Genomic DNA, 17,850 nt, shown 5'->3' on the forward strand with positions numbered 1-17,850 from the left:
AGAGAATCCTAGGGTAAATCCCATCCGGCCCAGGGGACTTATTTATTTTCATACACTCAAGAATTGCTAACACTTCCTCCTTATGTACCTCAATCCCGATTAGTCTAAAAGCCTGTATCTCAGTATTCTCCTTGACTACGTTGACTTTTTCCTGCAAAAATACTGACAAAATATTCATTTCGTGCCTTTTCTATCTCTTCAGGTTCCACGCACAACTTCCCACTACTGTCTCTGACTGGCCATAATCTTGCCCTAACCAATCTTTTATTCTTGACATACCTGTAGAAAGCTTTAGGGTTCTCCTTGATCCTATCCACCAAAGTCTTCTCATGTCCTCTTCTAGCTCTTAACACTCCCTTTAGCTCCTTCCTGGCTAATTTGTAACTCTCCACTGCCCTAACTGAGCCTTCATGTCTCATCTTTACATAAGCTTCCTTCTTTCTCTTCACCAGAGATTCAACTTCTTTAGTACACCACGGTTCCCTCACTCAACCACTTCCTCCCTGCCTGACAGGTACATACTTATCAAGGACATATTTATGACGATTCAGATTCAGTTGATTTCCAAATGCAGTAAATCCAGGATGGAATCAAGCTTTGAACTGACAGGTGGCAAGTAAGTCTTGCCACATGTGCCAGGCAAGAGAGAATCTGACTGTCACTCTCATGTCATCCAAGGCATTACCATCGCCGAATCCTCCACTATCAAAATCCTGGGGATTATCATTGACCAGAAACTGAACTGGACTAGCCATATAAATACTGTGGCTACACGAGCAGGTTAGAAGCCAGGAATCTTGTGGTAACTCGCCAACTGATATGACGAAATTATAGCTATTTAGTATAGTATATTTCACTCACTCAAGAAAACCAGGCGAAGATGCTTGGACTTGTTCAAACAATGTTTTTATTATGAACTTTCGGGCAGGCTGACCCAATGTTCCAATTAGTGGCTCACTAAGGGAGTGCCTTGATCCAGAAATTAAACGGACATTTTTAGGTAAGATCCAGTCAAATTTGCACAGAAGTTATATCTTATCCATTCTCAACTATTGATTAGGTTTACATCATACAAAATATAAGGGTATAGTTATCCAATTACAACTTGTCGACATCTAATTATAATCTCATCGAGCATGTTTTTCTTTCTTTGCGATTATGAAGTTATCTTTCTAACCAGTGGTTCATCAGCTCCCCTTTCCCTTTGTCTCTTGTTAGAACAGACATTAAAAGCTGAAGCTATCTATAATTCAGTGGAGGTCTTGTGTGTAGTTTTAGGTCTTTGATACTTATCTGGGTTTGCTTTGATCAAGACTTGTAGGTTTCTCATAGCTTTCCCTGTTTGTTTGAGTTTAGCAGTTTGCAGCTTGTGTGATGTTTAAACTTGTGTGATTATTAACACTTTCACCTTGTGACTCCTAAAAGCCTATCCACCATCTGGAAGGCATGAACCAGAAGTGAGATGGAATACTCTCCACTTATCCGGATGAGTGCAGCTCCAACAATAATGAAGAAGCTTGACACCATCCATCGTAAAGCAGCCTGCTTTATTGAAACCCTTTCCAAAAGTATTCAATCCCTGCATCACTGAACAGTGGCAGCAGTTTGTTCCATCTACAAGATGCATCACAGAAACTCATCTTCCAAACCCATGACTGCTACAATCTAGAAGGACTAGGGCAGCAGATATATGGGAACACCACCACCTGGAAGTTCCTCTCCAGGCCGTCTTGATTCAAAAATATACCGTTGTTCCTTAAGGGTGGCTGGGTCAAAATCCTAGAACTCCTCTAATAGCACCAGAGGTGTACCTACACCACATGGACTGCAGCCATCCAAGAAGACAGCTGGGGAAGAAATGCTAGCCTAGCCAGTGACACCCACATCTCCATAAATTAATTTTAAAAATACATTGGTTGCAATTCTTAGATCCTTGCAAAGTTACCTACTCACGTAATAAGCAATGATATGAACCCAGAAACCGTAATAGTTTTCCCTGCAGGTTTCTGGAAATGCAAGATGGAAACTAGACAATATCTTTCTCGGGGCATTTGTGTAAACAAGGAAAGCAACTGTATATCTCCTGTACACATCAGATGGAACTGTCTGCCAATAATGGTGATAGGAGTTGATCAAGAATTTCAAAAAGGAACTGGATGGACACTTGAGGAAAATAAACCTGCAGGTCCATGGGTAGAACAGGGAAATGAAACTGATTGCATTGCTCTAGGAAGCAGGTATGGTATTGATGGGCTGAATAGTTGTCTTCTGTGCCATTATGAATTGTAAGTAAAACTGCAGCAGTGCTTCTCAGGAAAAATGTTTTTGGGGTGAGAGTGAATGATTTCCAGCTCTCCTGTATTTGGCAGGACTGGTTTTTGAAACTGGAATGATTTCCACACTCAGTTACCGCTAAAAGCAACTTTGTAGTGCCAGTGATGAGTGAAAGCTGCTGATGTCACACTAGTACTGTAATATGGAGGTGAATTCCATACCTTTGCAGTCCAGGAGTGAACTGCTGAGTACAAGTTTGGGGTACAGGAATTGAAGGGTAATGGAGTCAGGAGCTCTGTTTTTACTGTCAAGAGGAAATTGGCAGTACATGGTTATAGTTATAAAGGGGAAATTGGCACTTTCTGGTGATGAAGTCTGCTCTCCTGGAGTTAGAAATAAACATGCTTTAACACTTCTGGACCAACAGCTGGCAGAAGCAATTGTCTGACTTCATAGTAGCTCCAACACCGCCAGGTTTTATTGTGTATAGAATAATGTTTGTTTCTTCAATTTTATTTCATCTCCTGGATTTGGGTGTCTCATACTTTTAGCTTTTATTTACATGTTTTCATTTTTTTCTCTCTACTAGCTTTAAAAGTGAACTGCATTGGATCATGTGGTGTTACCAACAAAGCAAATGACACAGTATGGCAAGTGGAGGAGCAGTACTTCAGTAGCACACTTGTTGTTGCAGACAAAGGTAAGAGCTGTTCCCTCATTTTGCTAAAGTGAGACTGCGCATTTAATATTTGCTGTAGCTTGCAAACATGTTCATGGTATTGCTGGCGTAAGATTTAGCTCCAGGCATGATGGTACTTCTTATTGTTCTGATATCTGAGATTATTCTGATACTGGAGGATATGATTGCGATGTCCAATTTTGAAAGTTTTTAATGGAAAATTGAAACTTGGAGTAATTGAACCATCTTAGTTTTAAGTATACCAAATTGTTTAATCTGGTTAATTGAATTATACTGACCATTACAATGAATGTATCTTTGAATTACTTAAGAATGCTGTGCTAACTTCATGGGACGGAGTAGGGGAACGTAAGGGGATTTTCTTGGGGTGTCCAACGACTGAACCCACCTAACACGCAGACTTTGTGAAAGGCAATGTGCAGTTACAGACGCTCTTTATTTGACCAACACGTATTGGGAGAGAGATGGTCAGAGGATTCCAAACACGCTTTGATGTTACATCACATGAGCACAACAGATATACATTTCTGAAGATTTGACCTTCCTGCTCCACCTGTCATTCAGATTGGATGATCTAATTACATGAACTTCATTTACTTCAGCCAGTAGCATTCTACTTCGAGCAGAATTAGGAATTCATTAACCAAACCCATAGATTCTTCCCTTTGTTGCCTAGTAACCTCACTTATGCAATTCCGGTAGGTTTAAGGATCGCTCCTAACACCTGCAGTCCTGGGAATAAGAAAGGAATCATCCTGTTTTCTGTCTCTTATATCAGTGGATGCTGAATTTTTCTATTCATTTCGAAAACCTTCATAACTTGTAGCAGCCTGGCCTGCCCCTGATAATATGGTATATGCTTTATATTTTGTTCCAAAGGAATGCGGTCTGTCTAATTAAACCTATTTCCCATTATGTCAAGGGTGAACAACCAAAACCACAAGAAAAGACAAAAATACAGCTTAAATCTATTATGCTTGTTCAAAAAGATTATATATGTGCTTATACAGCCAATACCTTCATATAGCATAGAGAGTACATTGTGATACCTTTTGATATATATAAAAAGTACACAGTGATTCCTATTTTAAACTAGTCTACTTCGTCTCAATAGCCTCAAAGCAGGTGTTTCTGTATCCCCTGCTACAGGGAAGGAAAGGTTAAATGATGCTATAAGATATAAACTTGAATGGTGATACTCAAAGATTTGGGGCAAGTGAGTTTGAAAACTATGAATTTGTTTTCAGGGTTGTAAGTCTACATACACAATTTAAAATGCAAATGACAGATGCATTCTTGTTATACGCTTCCGTTCCCAAGTTCTTTTAATCATGCCCTGTAAAGACACATCCTATCCATAAATTTTAAAGCATGAACTGTAATCATAGAACTGAATCATAGAACCTTACAATGCAGAAAGAGGCCCTTCGGCCCATCGAGCCTGCATCGACCACAATCCCACCCAGGCCTTACCCCCATATCCCTATGTATTTGACCTGCTAATCCCTCTAACCTAAGCATCTTATGACACTAGGGGGCAATTTTAGCATGGCCAATCAATCTAACCCGCACATCTTTGGACTGGGGGAGGAAACCAGAGCACCCGGAGGAAACCCACGCAGACACTAGGAGAATGTGCAAACCACACAGACAGTGACCCAAGCTGGGAATCGAATCCAGGTCCCTGGAGCTGTGAAGCAGCAGTGCCGTAATCCTGTTTGAAATCTTCTGGAATTGAATTTTCCTTTTAAAAATGGCCAAGAGTCACTTTTTCCAGGTTATTATTTTGATCTGAGATTATTGATCTGAAACACTAACACTTTGACTCTACAGATGCTGCTTGGCCTGATGAGTATTTCCAGCATTTTCTGTTTATGATCTCCTCCTCAGTTTGTTTTGAATAAAATGTCTGATGACTTGCATTTGCTTATGTCACAATGATCGTTTGAGTCTGGTAAGAACCCTGTTATGCTACAAAGCGCATCATTATTGGCGTTGCACCAACCGAAAGAGCACTCAGCAAATCCTAAGAGTCCCTTTTTTCAGTTCCTGTTTGGAACTGCCTGCCTCTGGTAAAATACCTCAGATTGGTGATTCATCGGTTCTTTGTCAAATTACTGGATTGTGCGTGACTTGAGAAATGAACTATTTCATTGCAGACTGAAGTATGAGATTGATAACCAGTTTAGATTTCCCTTTATTGTGAAAACTAGAATTGTAAGCAACCAAAACCATTCTGCATATCCCTTGGAGAAGGATATGTAGTGCTAAGATGACATGTATTATCCTTACTAGGAAACAATCTTAGTGAGTGCGTAAGGCACATGGAAAGCAAGTTTTATAATTGCTTTGTTTGCATTCTGGGTGGTGTTCCTTGATTTTACAACCCCAATTCTGACTTCCTTATCCCGACCAATGAACTGAGACCCTCAGCAAAACTACTGCTGAGTCAGAGTGACTGTTTCTAGCAGTGTAAATGCAGGGAACTGGGTCACGTATGCCATTACATTAAAATCTCATCTAAATACGTGTCAGTGTAAAAGTAGATTGTTATTTCATTCTTTCCTGGTCTGCTATCCAAAAAAACTGCTGGCAGCAGAATTTCTTACTAAGGTATATATGATGCTTTATTTGTTACATGGACTGCCTAAAGATGTGCAGGAAGCTCTCCTGTTATTTGTGCATTATTCTTTCATCAACCATCAAGTTAGCAAAAAAGCCTTCCAGACATTGTTCACATTGCTGTTTGTGAGACCCTGCTGTGCGTAAAAATGGCTGCCTGCACTCAAAAAATTCTCACTACACTTCATAGTGATTCATTGTATATGAAGCACTTTACTTTGCCATGTTTGAACAATTCAAAGTGCAAATCTTTTCATACGGGTTGCTGCTCTACCTTTAATGTAATGCAATCACAGAGCAATTCTTTACGATCATATCTGAGCCACTTATGACACTTGCCATCCTGACAAAGAGCAAAGGCAAGCAACTTGATCATTCACCCATTGCCGTTTTTCTCTAGCTAGTATATGGATATTAGGTCACTAGTCTTTTTGAATACTGTATTGTTCCTGTACACTGTTCATAGTTACAACTCCTTGACTCTGCTATTACTTTTAGGACAGGTGAAATTGAAAGCTCACGATGTAAAGACTCCATCATGAATGCACGAATGGACACCGTGATTATTTTAAAATACTACTGACATTACATTCTATATCATATTGTGTATCAACGATAGAAAAAAAATCAATATTGAGCAGTTTGAAACCCAAAATGCAATTGTATAATGGGTTTCGACTCTTACGTTGGGATTTTTTTTTTGTGTTGGTTGATTTTTTTTTTCTTATTCATTCGTGGGACATGGGTGTTGCTGGCTGGCTAGCATTTATTGCCCATCCCTAGTTGCCCTTGAGAAAGTGGTGGTGAGCTGCCTTCTTGAAACACTGCGGTCCACCTGCTGTGGGTTGACACACAAAACCGATAGGAAGGGAATTCCAGGATTTTGATCCAGTGCCTGCAAAGAAACGGCGATATACTTCCAAGTCAGGATGGTGAATGGCTTGGAGGAGAACTTGCAGGTGGTGATGTTCCCATGTATCTGCTGCCCTTGTCCTTCCAGATGGACGTGGTTGTGGGTTTGGAAGGTGCTGTCGAAGGATCTTTGGTGAATTTCTGCAGTGCATCTTGTAGATAGTGTCCACTGCTGCTACTGAGCGTTGGTGGTAGAGGGAGTGGATGTTTGTGGATGTGGTGCCATTCAAGTGGGCTGCATTGTCCTGGATGGTGTGGGAACTGCGCCCAGTCAGACAAACATACATCGCATTAAGGCACCATTACAGCTGCTGACTACACACAATTCTTCACCTTTGTGTCTACAAGATATTACCTTCTCTAAATAGATTGCTATCCAATTATCTCTTCTATAAATATAGAGAACAATATGGGGAAATTTGGCAAATATTGCAAGTAATTTCACTCTGTCACTGCAGTAATCAATAGCAGTAATATTCCACATAACCACGTGAAACTGAACAAGTGAAATTGTGATAACTCAAACTTGATTGACACAAAATTCTGATTGTTATTCCCGCTGACAGAACAGCAAATCCCATAGCACAATGTTCACAATAAGCCAAGGTTTCGCACTAGTACTCCAGATTAGGCAAATGTATCCAAGCTTTTAAAATGACCACACTGACCAATAAGAATGGAATTAGACCATACAAGAATACAAAATCATGGGGCGCTGAGAAAGCCATCATTTGATCGAGATGATTTTGTGAAAGGACGTATAAAACCTGCAAGTTTGGCTAAACATGAGAGAAAATTGAAAGCCTCGATCGGAGAGGGGTGATGTTGATAGAGCAATTGGAAAACTGTCACAAAACTGAAAAAGGACGTAGCAAAGGAGTAGGAGATTTTACCATCATATTTGTCCATCATTATAAAGTTCAAAGCAAACATCTTGGAACAGTCCAACTAGTAAGCATCCTCTTGAATGAGGACCAGTACAGCTGTCTATCCTGACATTGAAGAAGCTGTGCTAAGGTGGTGCAAGGCAGCCCAAGCAAAGAATATTCCCATCTTTCTCCAATCCTGCAGGTGAGGGATGTCAAGCTGGCAGACAAATTGGGCCGCATGGAGTGCCCCTCCAGTGAATGGTGGCTGGACTGATTCAAGATAAGGCATGACCAAATGATAAGCGATGTGGGTGGTGCGGTAATGGCAACATTAATGGTTGATTGGCTCCAAAATGGTCTCGCCCACTTCTTGAATGAGTGCATAGCAACTGGTGTTTTTACTGCAGATAAAACTGGATTGTGTTAATCTTTTGCCAGACTGCTGTTTTATGTTTAAAAGTGAACCATGTACGGAGGAAATTGGAATAAATAATGTGTCACTGCTATGGTCTGTACCAGCTGTCCCTTCTTGAGATGGGAAAGTTCAGGGAACCACATTACTTCCCAAATGTCATGACACCACCCACACAATGTAAGGCTAACAAAGCAGCCTGAAATTTTCCTAAATGCCCAGCTATAACCACTTTAATGATTGCCTTTAACACCTGTTAATGATATTTTGAAATTGGGCAGCTCTGTGTCCACCATGAGGCTGATATCATCTGTTTAATATTTGACTAAAATTATTTAAGCTTGATGGTAAATAAAAAGGAGTTCAGTTTGAACTTCGGATAAATTTAGCATTGAAGTAGGGAAAGGGTTAATGAATTTAATGCATTTTCTTCCTAGCATACATCACAAACATAACCCTTCCTCATGGCTGATCTCCTTAAGCTGCTCCTGGTATCAATATAAATTATTTATTTATATTTTCCTTACTTGTTCATGTCTTTCATTCTTTAACTTTCATTTCCATAAAGACAGTCAAATGTGAATGTTATTTTGCAGACATTGTAAACCTTGTCTGTTTGTGCTAACTGAACATCGTTACACCGCTGTAGTGGTGGATTGCAATACCAGCTTTTTAACAGGAAAAGTCCTGCTGGGACAGCCACGGCCGCCCAAGTAACTTCAAAGAAGGAGATGCCAACGCTACCGGAAGTGTTGTGGATCTGATCAGATCGAAGATTATATTATGACTGCAGCTGTCAGATGGACTGAGTCCTGGTTGAATCAGGAGTTTGCGTCGTGATCAAAATAGGAAGACTTGCAGCCCTAACTGGAATTGAGAGTTTGCGTCATGATTGATACTGGGACTCATGATGTATAAATACCCACTTGTATTTGTGTTCAATGAGAAGCCTGGTAAACCACTATTAGGACCAGGTTTCTCGCAAAAGCTTTGAAATAAACACTGTATTTTGATTCACTAACAGTCTCAGAGGTGTCTCTTACCTATAACAGGCATTGATCAGAGAATTTTTAAACCTGATCTCTGAACTTGGGACCATAATACAAACCATTTTGGTATCAGCTTTTCTACAGAAAATCGGATGGTGCAGTTTAATTGCGTTAGCGGACACATTTAATGAGCAACTTCCCTATTCTCCTCCAATCTGGCATCCTCTCCCTAAGGATTTATTTCCCATACACAGATGTATTTCAGCAGATGCCATTTTTGCTTCACTTGTTAAAATTGTTAAATGTTTATATACCTTGAGAATACTGATTTTCATCCTTTTGAATTACTTTAAGAATCATTACTGTTCCTGAGGTTGACCAGATAGATGGTTATAATGTAGTAGCATGTATTTTTTTTAATATCTTAGTTGCCTTGGAGGTTCATGTTTACATTACTGTAAAGTAAATTTTGGAAGAAATTTCTTCTCAAATAGTAGTAATTGTTGGTAATGATGTAGGCAAGGTAGTAATATTAAAATTTTGATACTGAACCAGAGATGAGACAGATGACTCTTCAAAAATGTCCCTGTGTTGATGATGGCCATGTTCCTGATTTTCTGTCAGGATTTGTTTTCTGTGGAAATAGACCAGCACGAGTCACTATGTCCTTGTGAATTTGGATCGCTCTCCATTGCATTCAAGCTTGCTGGGAGACTGTAATAATGAAACAGAAGAAACAATGCTATAGAATAAGAGTTGAGAGGAGCGAGTACTTAAACCAAAAAACTCTTTGCTTTAGAGGTGCAGAATCTTTCACTCGGTGGGGTTTACTAGGGAAATGCAGAATTTTGTCTTACGCTGGAACTTCAGGTTCAAAACCTCTCTATCTGTTCACTGCTGCAGATTATGGAATGTACACTGCACAACAAGCTAAAACAAGGAATGCTGGAAATAGGCAGGAGGTCTTGTTGACATCTGAAAATATGAAGGAGTCAGGCTCAGTTTCTAGTTTCATCTTGCATCTTTTAAGGAATATGTTTCGTTTCCAAGTCATTGCCTTCAGATAGAGTGAAAAAAAAACCGGTGGAGAAAAAAACTCATAGCTTGACCTCTCCTTAAAGGGGGTAACAATAATATTTGATCATAGCCAGGTTAAGTATTTTATGTTTCTCATGCTCTAGTCTTATTCATGTCACAAAGTAGATGTTGTCAATCAATTATTTCTTCTGGTCAGATTAAATTCAAGTTTGGATTACAAAAGAATGACATTCTATGCTGACCTATGCATTTAGTGATTAAACTAACTCCTTTACCCCAGGGATGAAATGGTTGATCTCAACAATATGGGTCTGCCATGCATGGGTAAGAGAATGATTTTCTGAACGTTAGCACAAGGAGGTGCTGGCGAATGAATATTGCTTTCCCAAAGTTTGGATTACATAAAAATGGAAGTGTGCCAAGCACATTGTCTGGACTGTGATTTTAATTGCAGTGATGCTTAATAACAGGCAGGATTTTCATATTGTGACCAGTTTTTTTCGTAATTTGGATTCTCAAATAAACTTAGAGAAATATGGAGCCTTGCCCAAAACACACTCGGTATCAAACAATTGGGTTAGATTCACAATGGTAATTGTTTATCTTCAGTATTGGCCCTCAAGGGGATGATTATCTGGAATGTTCTGTAAACAAAGAAATTTCTGCTTTAATAAATTAGCTAATCTGTTTATCCTGAAACAGGAGTTAAATCGTCTGTTACAGTTTATGTTGCACTTGAATGTTCTGTGTATTGTTTTGTACTCTTGACTGCTCTCCATCAGAACAGTTTATTTAATACCATTTTTATCCTTTACCTTTTTTGTGAAATTCACTTTAGATGACCTTATTGGATATCAGGTTTATAGCACTAAAGAAAATATAAAGTGAAGGCACAGTTGTTTTGCAATTTAAGCTGGCACTTGAAGCCCACACTGATCATGAACTCCCTTTTAGTATACGCTGTGAAAGTAAATGAACACTTGCTGTGGAGTTTCTTAACTTCAATGGTTAGTTATTTTAAGATGCAACACGTGCCAATGAGATTATTTGTATGAGAACATAAGAAATGGGAGCATTACCAGACCCTTGTATATTCTCTACCGTTCAAATAAATTATGGTCGACTTTCTACCTTGGCACCATTTTCTCATGCTATCCCATATCTCGTTTTTAATATCTAGGAATCTGTCTATTTCAATCTTAAACATACTTGTCACAGTCCTCCTGAGTAATAATTCCAAAGATTCGACTGAAGATAGAGTTTCTCCTCCTCGTCTTCATTATAAGTGAACTGGCCTTCCCTTTATTCTGAGACCATGTCCCCGGTTCTAAATCTGTCCCCCCTCCACCCCACCCCTCCAGCCAGGAGAGACATCCTTTCTGCATATAAAACAGTGAGACTAAGAATTTAATATGTTTCAATGAAGTCATCTCATTTTTTTTTTTATTTCTGGAGAATATGGGCCTGGCCTCTTCAATCTCTCTTCACAGGACAATACCACCATCCCAGAAATCAGTCTGGTGAACCTTGGCTGCCCTGCTTCTGTGACAAGTATATTCTTTCTTGGGTAAGGAGACCACAGCTGTACACAGTACTCCCAATTCTGGTCTCACCAAGGCTCATTACAAATGGAGCAAACATCTTTACCCATGTACTTGGATCCTCTTGCATTGAAGGCCAACATACCATTTGCCTTCCTAATTGCTTGCTGCACCTGCCTGTGAGCAGCTGGGGGTCCAAGCAGTGGTATTCCTCCAGTTGAACCTGCCAACTTGAGAGTGGTCTGTTTTCTTCTACTCTTTTCTTAATGTAGATAGATACAAAGTGGTTGTTTAGTTTCTCTGCCATTTCCTTATGACCCATCATCAGTTCTCCTGTTTCTTCCTTTATTGGGTTCACATTTGTCTTTGCAAATATCTTCCTTTTTACATACAGTACCCAGAGAAGCTTTTACAGTTTTTTTGTTTTTGCTAGTTTGCCTTCATATTTGATTTTTCCCTTTTGTTATCAGTTTCCTGCCTTTCTTTGAATTCTAAAATGCTTCCAATTCTCAGGCTTGGTACTTTGGCAAGTTTATAAGCTTCTTCCTTTGATTTAATACAATGTATGAATTGTTAGCCATGGTTGGATCACTTTTCCTGTTGAGCTTTTGTGCTACAAAGGGATCTACAGTTGTTGTAGAGCAGATATTAATTCTTTAAATGTTAGCCATTGCCTTTCATCATCCCAGAAAGACCATCCACTCTAAATGGAGAATTTGGAACTATAATTCTCTTGCTTGTGATATTATTTAATTATCACTCAGATTTAAAACAATGCTGGAAAATGACTACCTAATCCCAAATAGAAGTATAAATTATTTATCAATCCTTCATTTTCCAAATTAAAACTTAATTAGGTGTTTTCCATAGATTTCATTTTGATGGTGTCAGCTGTACGTTGTATTCATCACCACTATCTGTATTTATTCCCTTATCCCAATCTTCATGAATTATGTTGACCCAGCATTTTTTAAAGGGTTGATCAAAGTAACCCTCGCTAACTTTTGAAGGGATTTGGTTATTGTAACTACTTGTGGGCAACACATTGTTCAAATCTGTGATCTTGTTTCAGTTATACATGAGCCTTTTAATTCTAGATTTATAGCCCAAGTAGCTGGTTTAAGTTTATATAGTTTATCATCTTTAATATTTAGAGCAACTGTATTGTCTGCTTTCAATCTCTGTTACAGTAGAAAAATTCTAGATTTATAGCCCAAGGAGCTGGATTAAGTTTATATAATTTGATCTTTAGAGCAATGTATTGTGTCTGCTTTCAATCTCCATCTTGAAGAAAAAAAATTAAACCCATTCTGAGACTCTCACAGTTTAATGCGCTAAATCTCATGTCATTCTTCTCTTGCTTATTCCTAATGTGTCAACCTAATTTTGAAGCTAAAATAGATTCGTCATAAATATAATTTTGAGAAGTTTGATTAATTTGATTTATAATCAAATGCCCATGCAGGTCTTGATTAATTTTAACAGTAGTTTCTCAATGTCTGATACTTTCAGTGAATAGTCAGTAACCACACCCATGTTAAGTTTTCTACCATTAGCAATGAGCAGTATTCTCATTGTGTGCACACATCCTGCAGCAAAACTTTGTGTACTTTTAAAAGCATTTGCCTTTCTTTAGTCTGTTTTTTTAATTAGCGCAGATCCTCTTGGACGTAGCCACCTTCCTTGTACTTGTTACTTCAATTTAATTGACACAATTTCGAAATGTTCAAAATTTTATAAGCACTGTAAATGCAGTAATGGAAACAGTGTGCAGAGCAGACCTGAATTCTTACCCTAAATGATTATTTTAACAATTAGTATTGATTTCTGTTACTGTGCCAGTTTTTTAAACTCATATATTGATACAAGCATCATTTGAAAAGGCTAACATTTATTGTTCACCCTGAATTGTCCAAGACAGCCGTTGCCTTGAGTCACTGCAATCTATGAGCATGACTAAACACTGCTTGTTTAGTCTGCCCCAGTTTTGGCATGTCCCCAGATATTAGTAAGGAGGAATTTGTGGGGCCAGCAGGACTTGTGTGCTGGTGCCTTGGTCAATGCTACATTGTCCATTTGGTTTCATTCCTTTTGGCCTTCGAAGCAATTTGATGAACTGGCTCGCCAGACCATTTTAGAGAGCAGTTAAGAGTCAACCACATTGAGCCCCAACTACCCATGACAACCATCCTGACACGACTAACTTTCCGTCTACCCACCCGCCTGCCATCCACTTACCTTGTACACTTAGCTTCTTTCTGTAGCCCCTAAAAGAAGCATTCACTGGAATACAGTATCTTGTGCTATCAAAAGAGTGTTTGACTTAGCTTAAATCCTGTACTACAAAGGAGGGCTCCCAGGACAACTACCCTCTGCATTTCTGAAGAAGCTCGGCCCAGAAATGCAGAGCTCAGGTTCAACCTATCAAAAATATGAGAAAACTGGCAATCCAGCTTTGACACTGTTTGGAAGATTTGGCCTACTTTTTGTTGAATTCCAGTTCAATAGGTTAAGAGTTGGCTTACTTGCTTAAGCCTTGACAAAACTTTGGAATGAAACTTTAAATATGGAGACTGTGATAAAGAAGAAGGTTCCATTTTCATGAGTTCAGGTTCCAATTTCATCAAGTTGCTGATTGCTTTCCAAAAGCAGTTCCTTTACCTACATCTTCAAGATTTGAATGCTGACTATTGCAACTGTTGCTATCATAAGAATGTGTTCTTTGCAGAGTGTCAGGTTAATAAGCATGTACCATTTGTGCAGTGTCAGCCACAAAACAAAGCGCCACATTGAGAATAATCATAAATTATTGGTCCATAAATGGCTGCCTATAAGCAGAGCGTGGGAGTCCAAATGTCCTTTATAAATCTCTCTCTGTATAGACTTCATGTTAGCCTTCTGTCACTTTGGAAAAGAAACAAAAGTACCACTTACGATTCTTTGAGTGGGAATTTGGTCAAATACAGTGTTGCTGCATTGTTTCTGCGTAGTAGGCATGTGGTAATTAGCATATTGCTCCCAATGCCAATTCAAAATTGAAATAATGGTATTATGTTTTCTTGTGTATAAATTCTAAATAGTACAGTATAGGTGCACAGGTGGCCATGCTGTCATCCATGACTGGGAATGTTACCTGGGGTCATCTAAGAATTAGCTATATACAGAATTTTAGTCAAGCAACCTGCCCTCTAATGGTGGAAATTTTTTGTAGAGAAGTAGATAGATATTTGCAAAAAGGTTAAACCTGTAATGGAAGATGATTAAGTGGATAGTTGGAGATAGGGAGAGGTTTAACTATGTCAGTGATCTCATCTGATCCTGTAAACTGCTTTGATTCAGTATTAATCATTCCGCTCAAGGCCCCAACCTTTGTTCTCCATCTCAGACCAATTATCCCTTTTCCTGGAGAAAAATGTCTCCACGCTGCAAATTGTGAATTTTTGCAAAGTCCATGATCCCGTGAAAGTTCCTCAAAATTTGGAATTGCTTTGAAAGTTACTGGTGCCACTTTTGCAGCTAGTTTATTTTTTTGTAATTTCTGTGGACCAATGTGTTGGATCCTGGTATCCTGGTTATATTTATTCCTCAACTGGGCAAAAACAGTTTGTGCGAGCTTGCTGTGTGTAAATTGGTTGCCATATTTTCTTCAATAGTGACATTACTTCAGAAGTAGTCCATAAGCTGCAAGTGTACTTTGAGGCTATATAAGGTGGTATATAAATGCAAGCTTTTTTCCTTTTTAGCAGTTGGCCCAGTCTTGAATTCTACAGCTTCTCCACAGACATCTTTCAACAGAAGAAATGGAATGATAAAAGCAGCAGTCTTGAACTAACAAATCAGTGGTCTTATTGCCACAGTTCCATCTCATCATAAGTGCTACCAATGCAGCTAGCTCCCGCACAAAAGCCTTTATGCTCTCCACGCATAGTATAACTGAGCATTCAATTTTCTTTTGCAGTATCAAGAAAACTGCTCTGAGACATCCCTACAAGTTTTTTTTTTACATAAGAACATAAGAAATAGGGGCAGGAGTAGGCCATCTAGCCCTTCGAGCCTGCCCCGCCATTCAATAAGATCATGGCTGATCTGTCGTGGCTCAGTTCCACTTTCCCGCCCTCTCCCCATAACCCTTAATCCCCTCTCTTATCAAGAACCCATCAACCTGCTTCTTAAAAATATTTAGCGAGGCAGCCTCCACCACTTCAACGCGCAGAGAATTCCAGAGATTCACCACCCTTTGAGTGAAGAAGTTCCTCCTCAACTCCGTTCTAAACTGCCTCCCCTTTATCTTGAGGCTGTGCCCCCTAGTCCTACTGTCTTTTTTGAGCGGGAAGAGTGTCTCCACCTCTATCCTATCCATCCCATTCATCATCTTATACGTCTCAATGAGATCTCCCCTCATTCTTCTAAACTCTAACGAGTACAAGCCTAGTTTATTCAGCCTCTCCTCATAGCTCAACCCCCTCAACTCCGGTATCAGCCTAGTAAACCTCCTCTGCACTCCCTCCAAGGCCAAAATATCCTTGCGCAGGTGCGGCGCCCAAAACTGCACACAGTACTCCAGCTGCGGCCTCACCAATGCCCTATACAGCTGCAGCAAGACCTCCCTACTTTTATATTCAATCCCCCTCGCTATGAAGGCCAGCATCCCATTCGCCTTCTTTATTATCATGTAATATATTATCTTGAGATTTTCATACTATATTGCAGGCATTGTACTAATGGCCCCAATAAATTGCAAGACTATATCTTAACGCCTTGATGTGGACAGTTTCGGCTTTGTCTTAGTTTTGGTTCATGGTACTGACTGACATCCCAGAAATTAGGAGGATTTTTGCAAGTTCACAGGATAGATATCCTATTTTGTCCACAATGTATCCCCTCAGTTTAAAGTTTTTTAAAGTTTATTTATTAGTGACACAAGTAGGTTTGCATTAACATTGCAATGAAGTTACTGTGAAAATCCCCTAGTCACCACACTCTGCCTGTACCGAAGGGAGAATTTAGCATTGCAAATGCACCTAACCTGCATGTCTTTCAAACTGTGGGAGGAAACCGAAGCACCACGAGGAAACCCATGCAGACATGGGGAAAACATGCAAACTCCGCACAAACCCAAGCCAGCCTCTGAAACTGAGGCAGCAGTGCTAACCACTGTGCCACCGTGTTGCCCTCACTTAAAAACTTTCGATGGAGCATAGTATCCCAGAGAGCCTAAGCATCTCTGACTTGATTGTCAACCTGAAAAGAGAAAGATTCATAGGAATGCAGTTGTCACCATCCCTGTAGTTCATTGTGGATGTCCTTGTGGAAAATCTGCTGCAAATTATTCTGTCATTTTGAACGAGTGAGGTTATGCAGAGTTCTCATAGGCACTGAGGAATCTTTATTTCTTACAGCCTTTGGCAGACATTCTGGTGATAACTTCCATGTGAGATTGTAGAAAATCCCTAGAGAATGACCATGCCCATTATTGGGAGAGAGAAATGGGAGGTGGTTGTAGGAGTTAGAATGCCTGTACGCTGAAATAGAAAACTTCAATGAGTGAATCTTACAAATAATAAGAAAAGTAGCCCTTCTTGTTATTTTTGGTGAATGTGTAAAAAGTGACTGTTGCAATGAGTAGGCGTTACAGCAACCAACACTATACATTGGCTTATATAAATGTGAACAAGCAAGCTGTTCCAGTTAGTCATTGCAGTACTTCCAGCAGAAGACCAGTGCAACGCAGCTTGTGTATACCTAATGCACTCTAGGGTATTTTGTTGATCTCTGAAGTTCCAAGCTAAAGCCTTGTATATGTTCCTCCTCGGGAAGAAATTGCTTTTGACTAATTTGAAGTTACCTTTTGGTGCTTGAAAAAGCTCAGACAAGACTTCTTTATTGCATTGGGTGTAGCAGCTAAAGCTTCTTGCTCTTGTCAGACTACATTTCCTTTGATACAGACAAATTATCTTCATTTCGGCTCAGAAAGAAACCAGGCATAATAGATGACAAGGGATCAGGAAAAACAAGTGTCTCAGGCCTAGCAGTGATTTAGTAACTACTGCCTCTGAGGAACAAAGTTTAATTAGTGCTTCAAAGTTGTTCCTTGATACACTGACAAATAAGGAAAAAGAAACTTAATCCTTTAAAAGATGAAAAAAATCTACTGCTTATATAAAATAATCTTTTCAGGCACATACTGTAGGGTAGTCGTTTCAAGATGAAATCTATCGGAGTTCATGATAACAGTTGCAGCAATTTTTCTATGATCTATCAAGTTGTTTTGGGTTAAAAATTGTTTTGGTTGAAATTGAAATAAATCTTCAGCTTACCTCAAGTCAGGCCTAAGCTGATAAACCTGGCACAAAGAAATAAAAAAAGTCTTTTTTAGTGGGTGGCACAATGGTTAGCACTACTATTTCGCAGCCCCAGTTTGATTCCAGCCTTGGCTGGCTGGCTGTATGGAGTTTGCACATTCTCCCCGTGTCTGCGGAGTTGCCTCTGGGTA

General features: G+C 39.4%; 1 protein-coding gene across 1 annotated transcript in view; it reads left to right on the top strand.

The window, feature by feature from the left end:
• Positions 1 to 17,850, top strand: part of arrdc1b (arrestin domain containing 1b) — a 63,746-nt gene that overhangs the window by 16,112 nt on the left and 29,784 nt on the right. Inside the window, exon 2 of the mRNA XM_080212080.1 lies at positions 2,864 to 2,974. Coding sequence (XP_080068206.1) covers positions 2,864 to 2,974 — 111 coding nt within the window. The remainder of the gene's footprint in view (positions 1 to 2,863; positions 2,975 to 17,850) is intronic.

The sequence above is a fragment of the Carcharhinus amblyrhynchos genome, chromosome 25 (assembly GCF_965287045.1).
Source record: "Carcharhinus amblyrhynchos chromosome 25, sCarAmb.v2.hapA, whole genome shotgun sequence".
Classification (NCBI taxonomy): domain Eukaryota; kingdom Metazoa; phylum Chordata; class Chondrichthyes; order Carcharhiniformes; family Carcharhinidae; genus Carcharhinus; species Carcharhinus amblyrhynchos.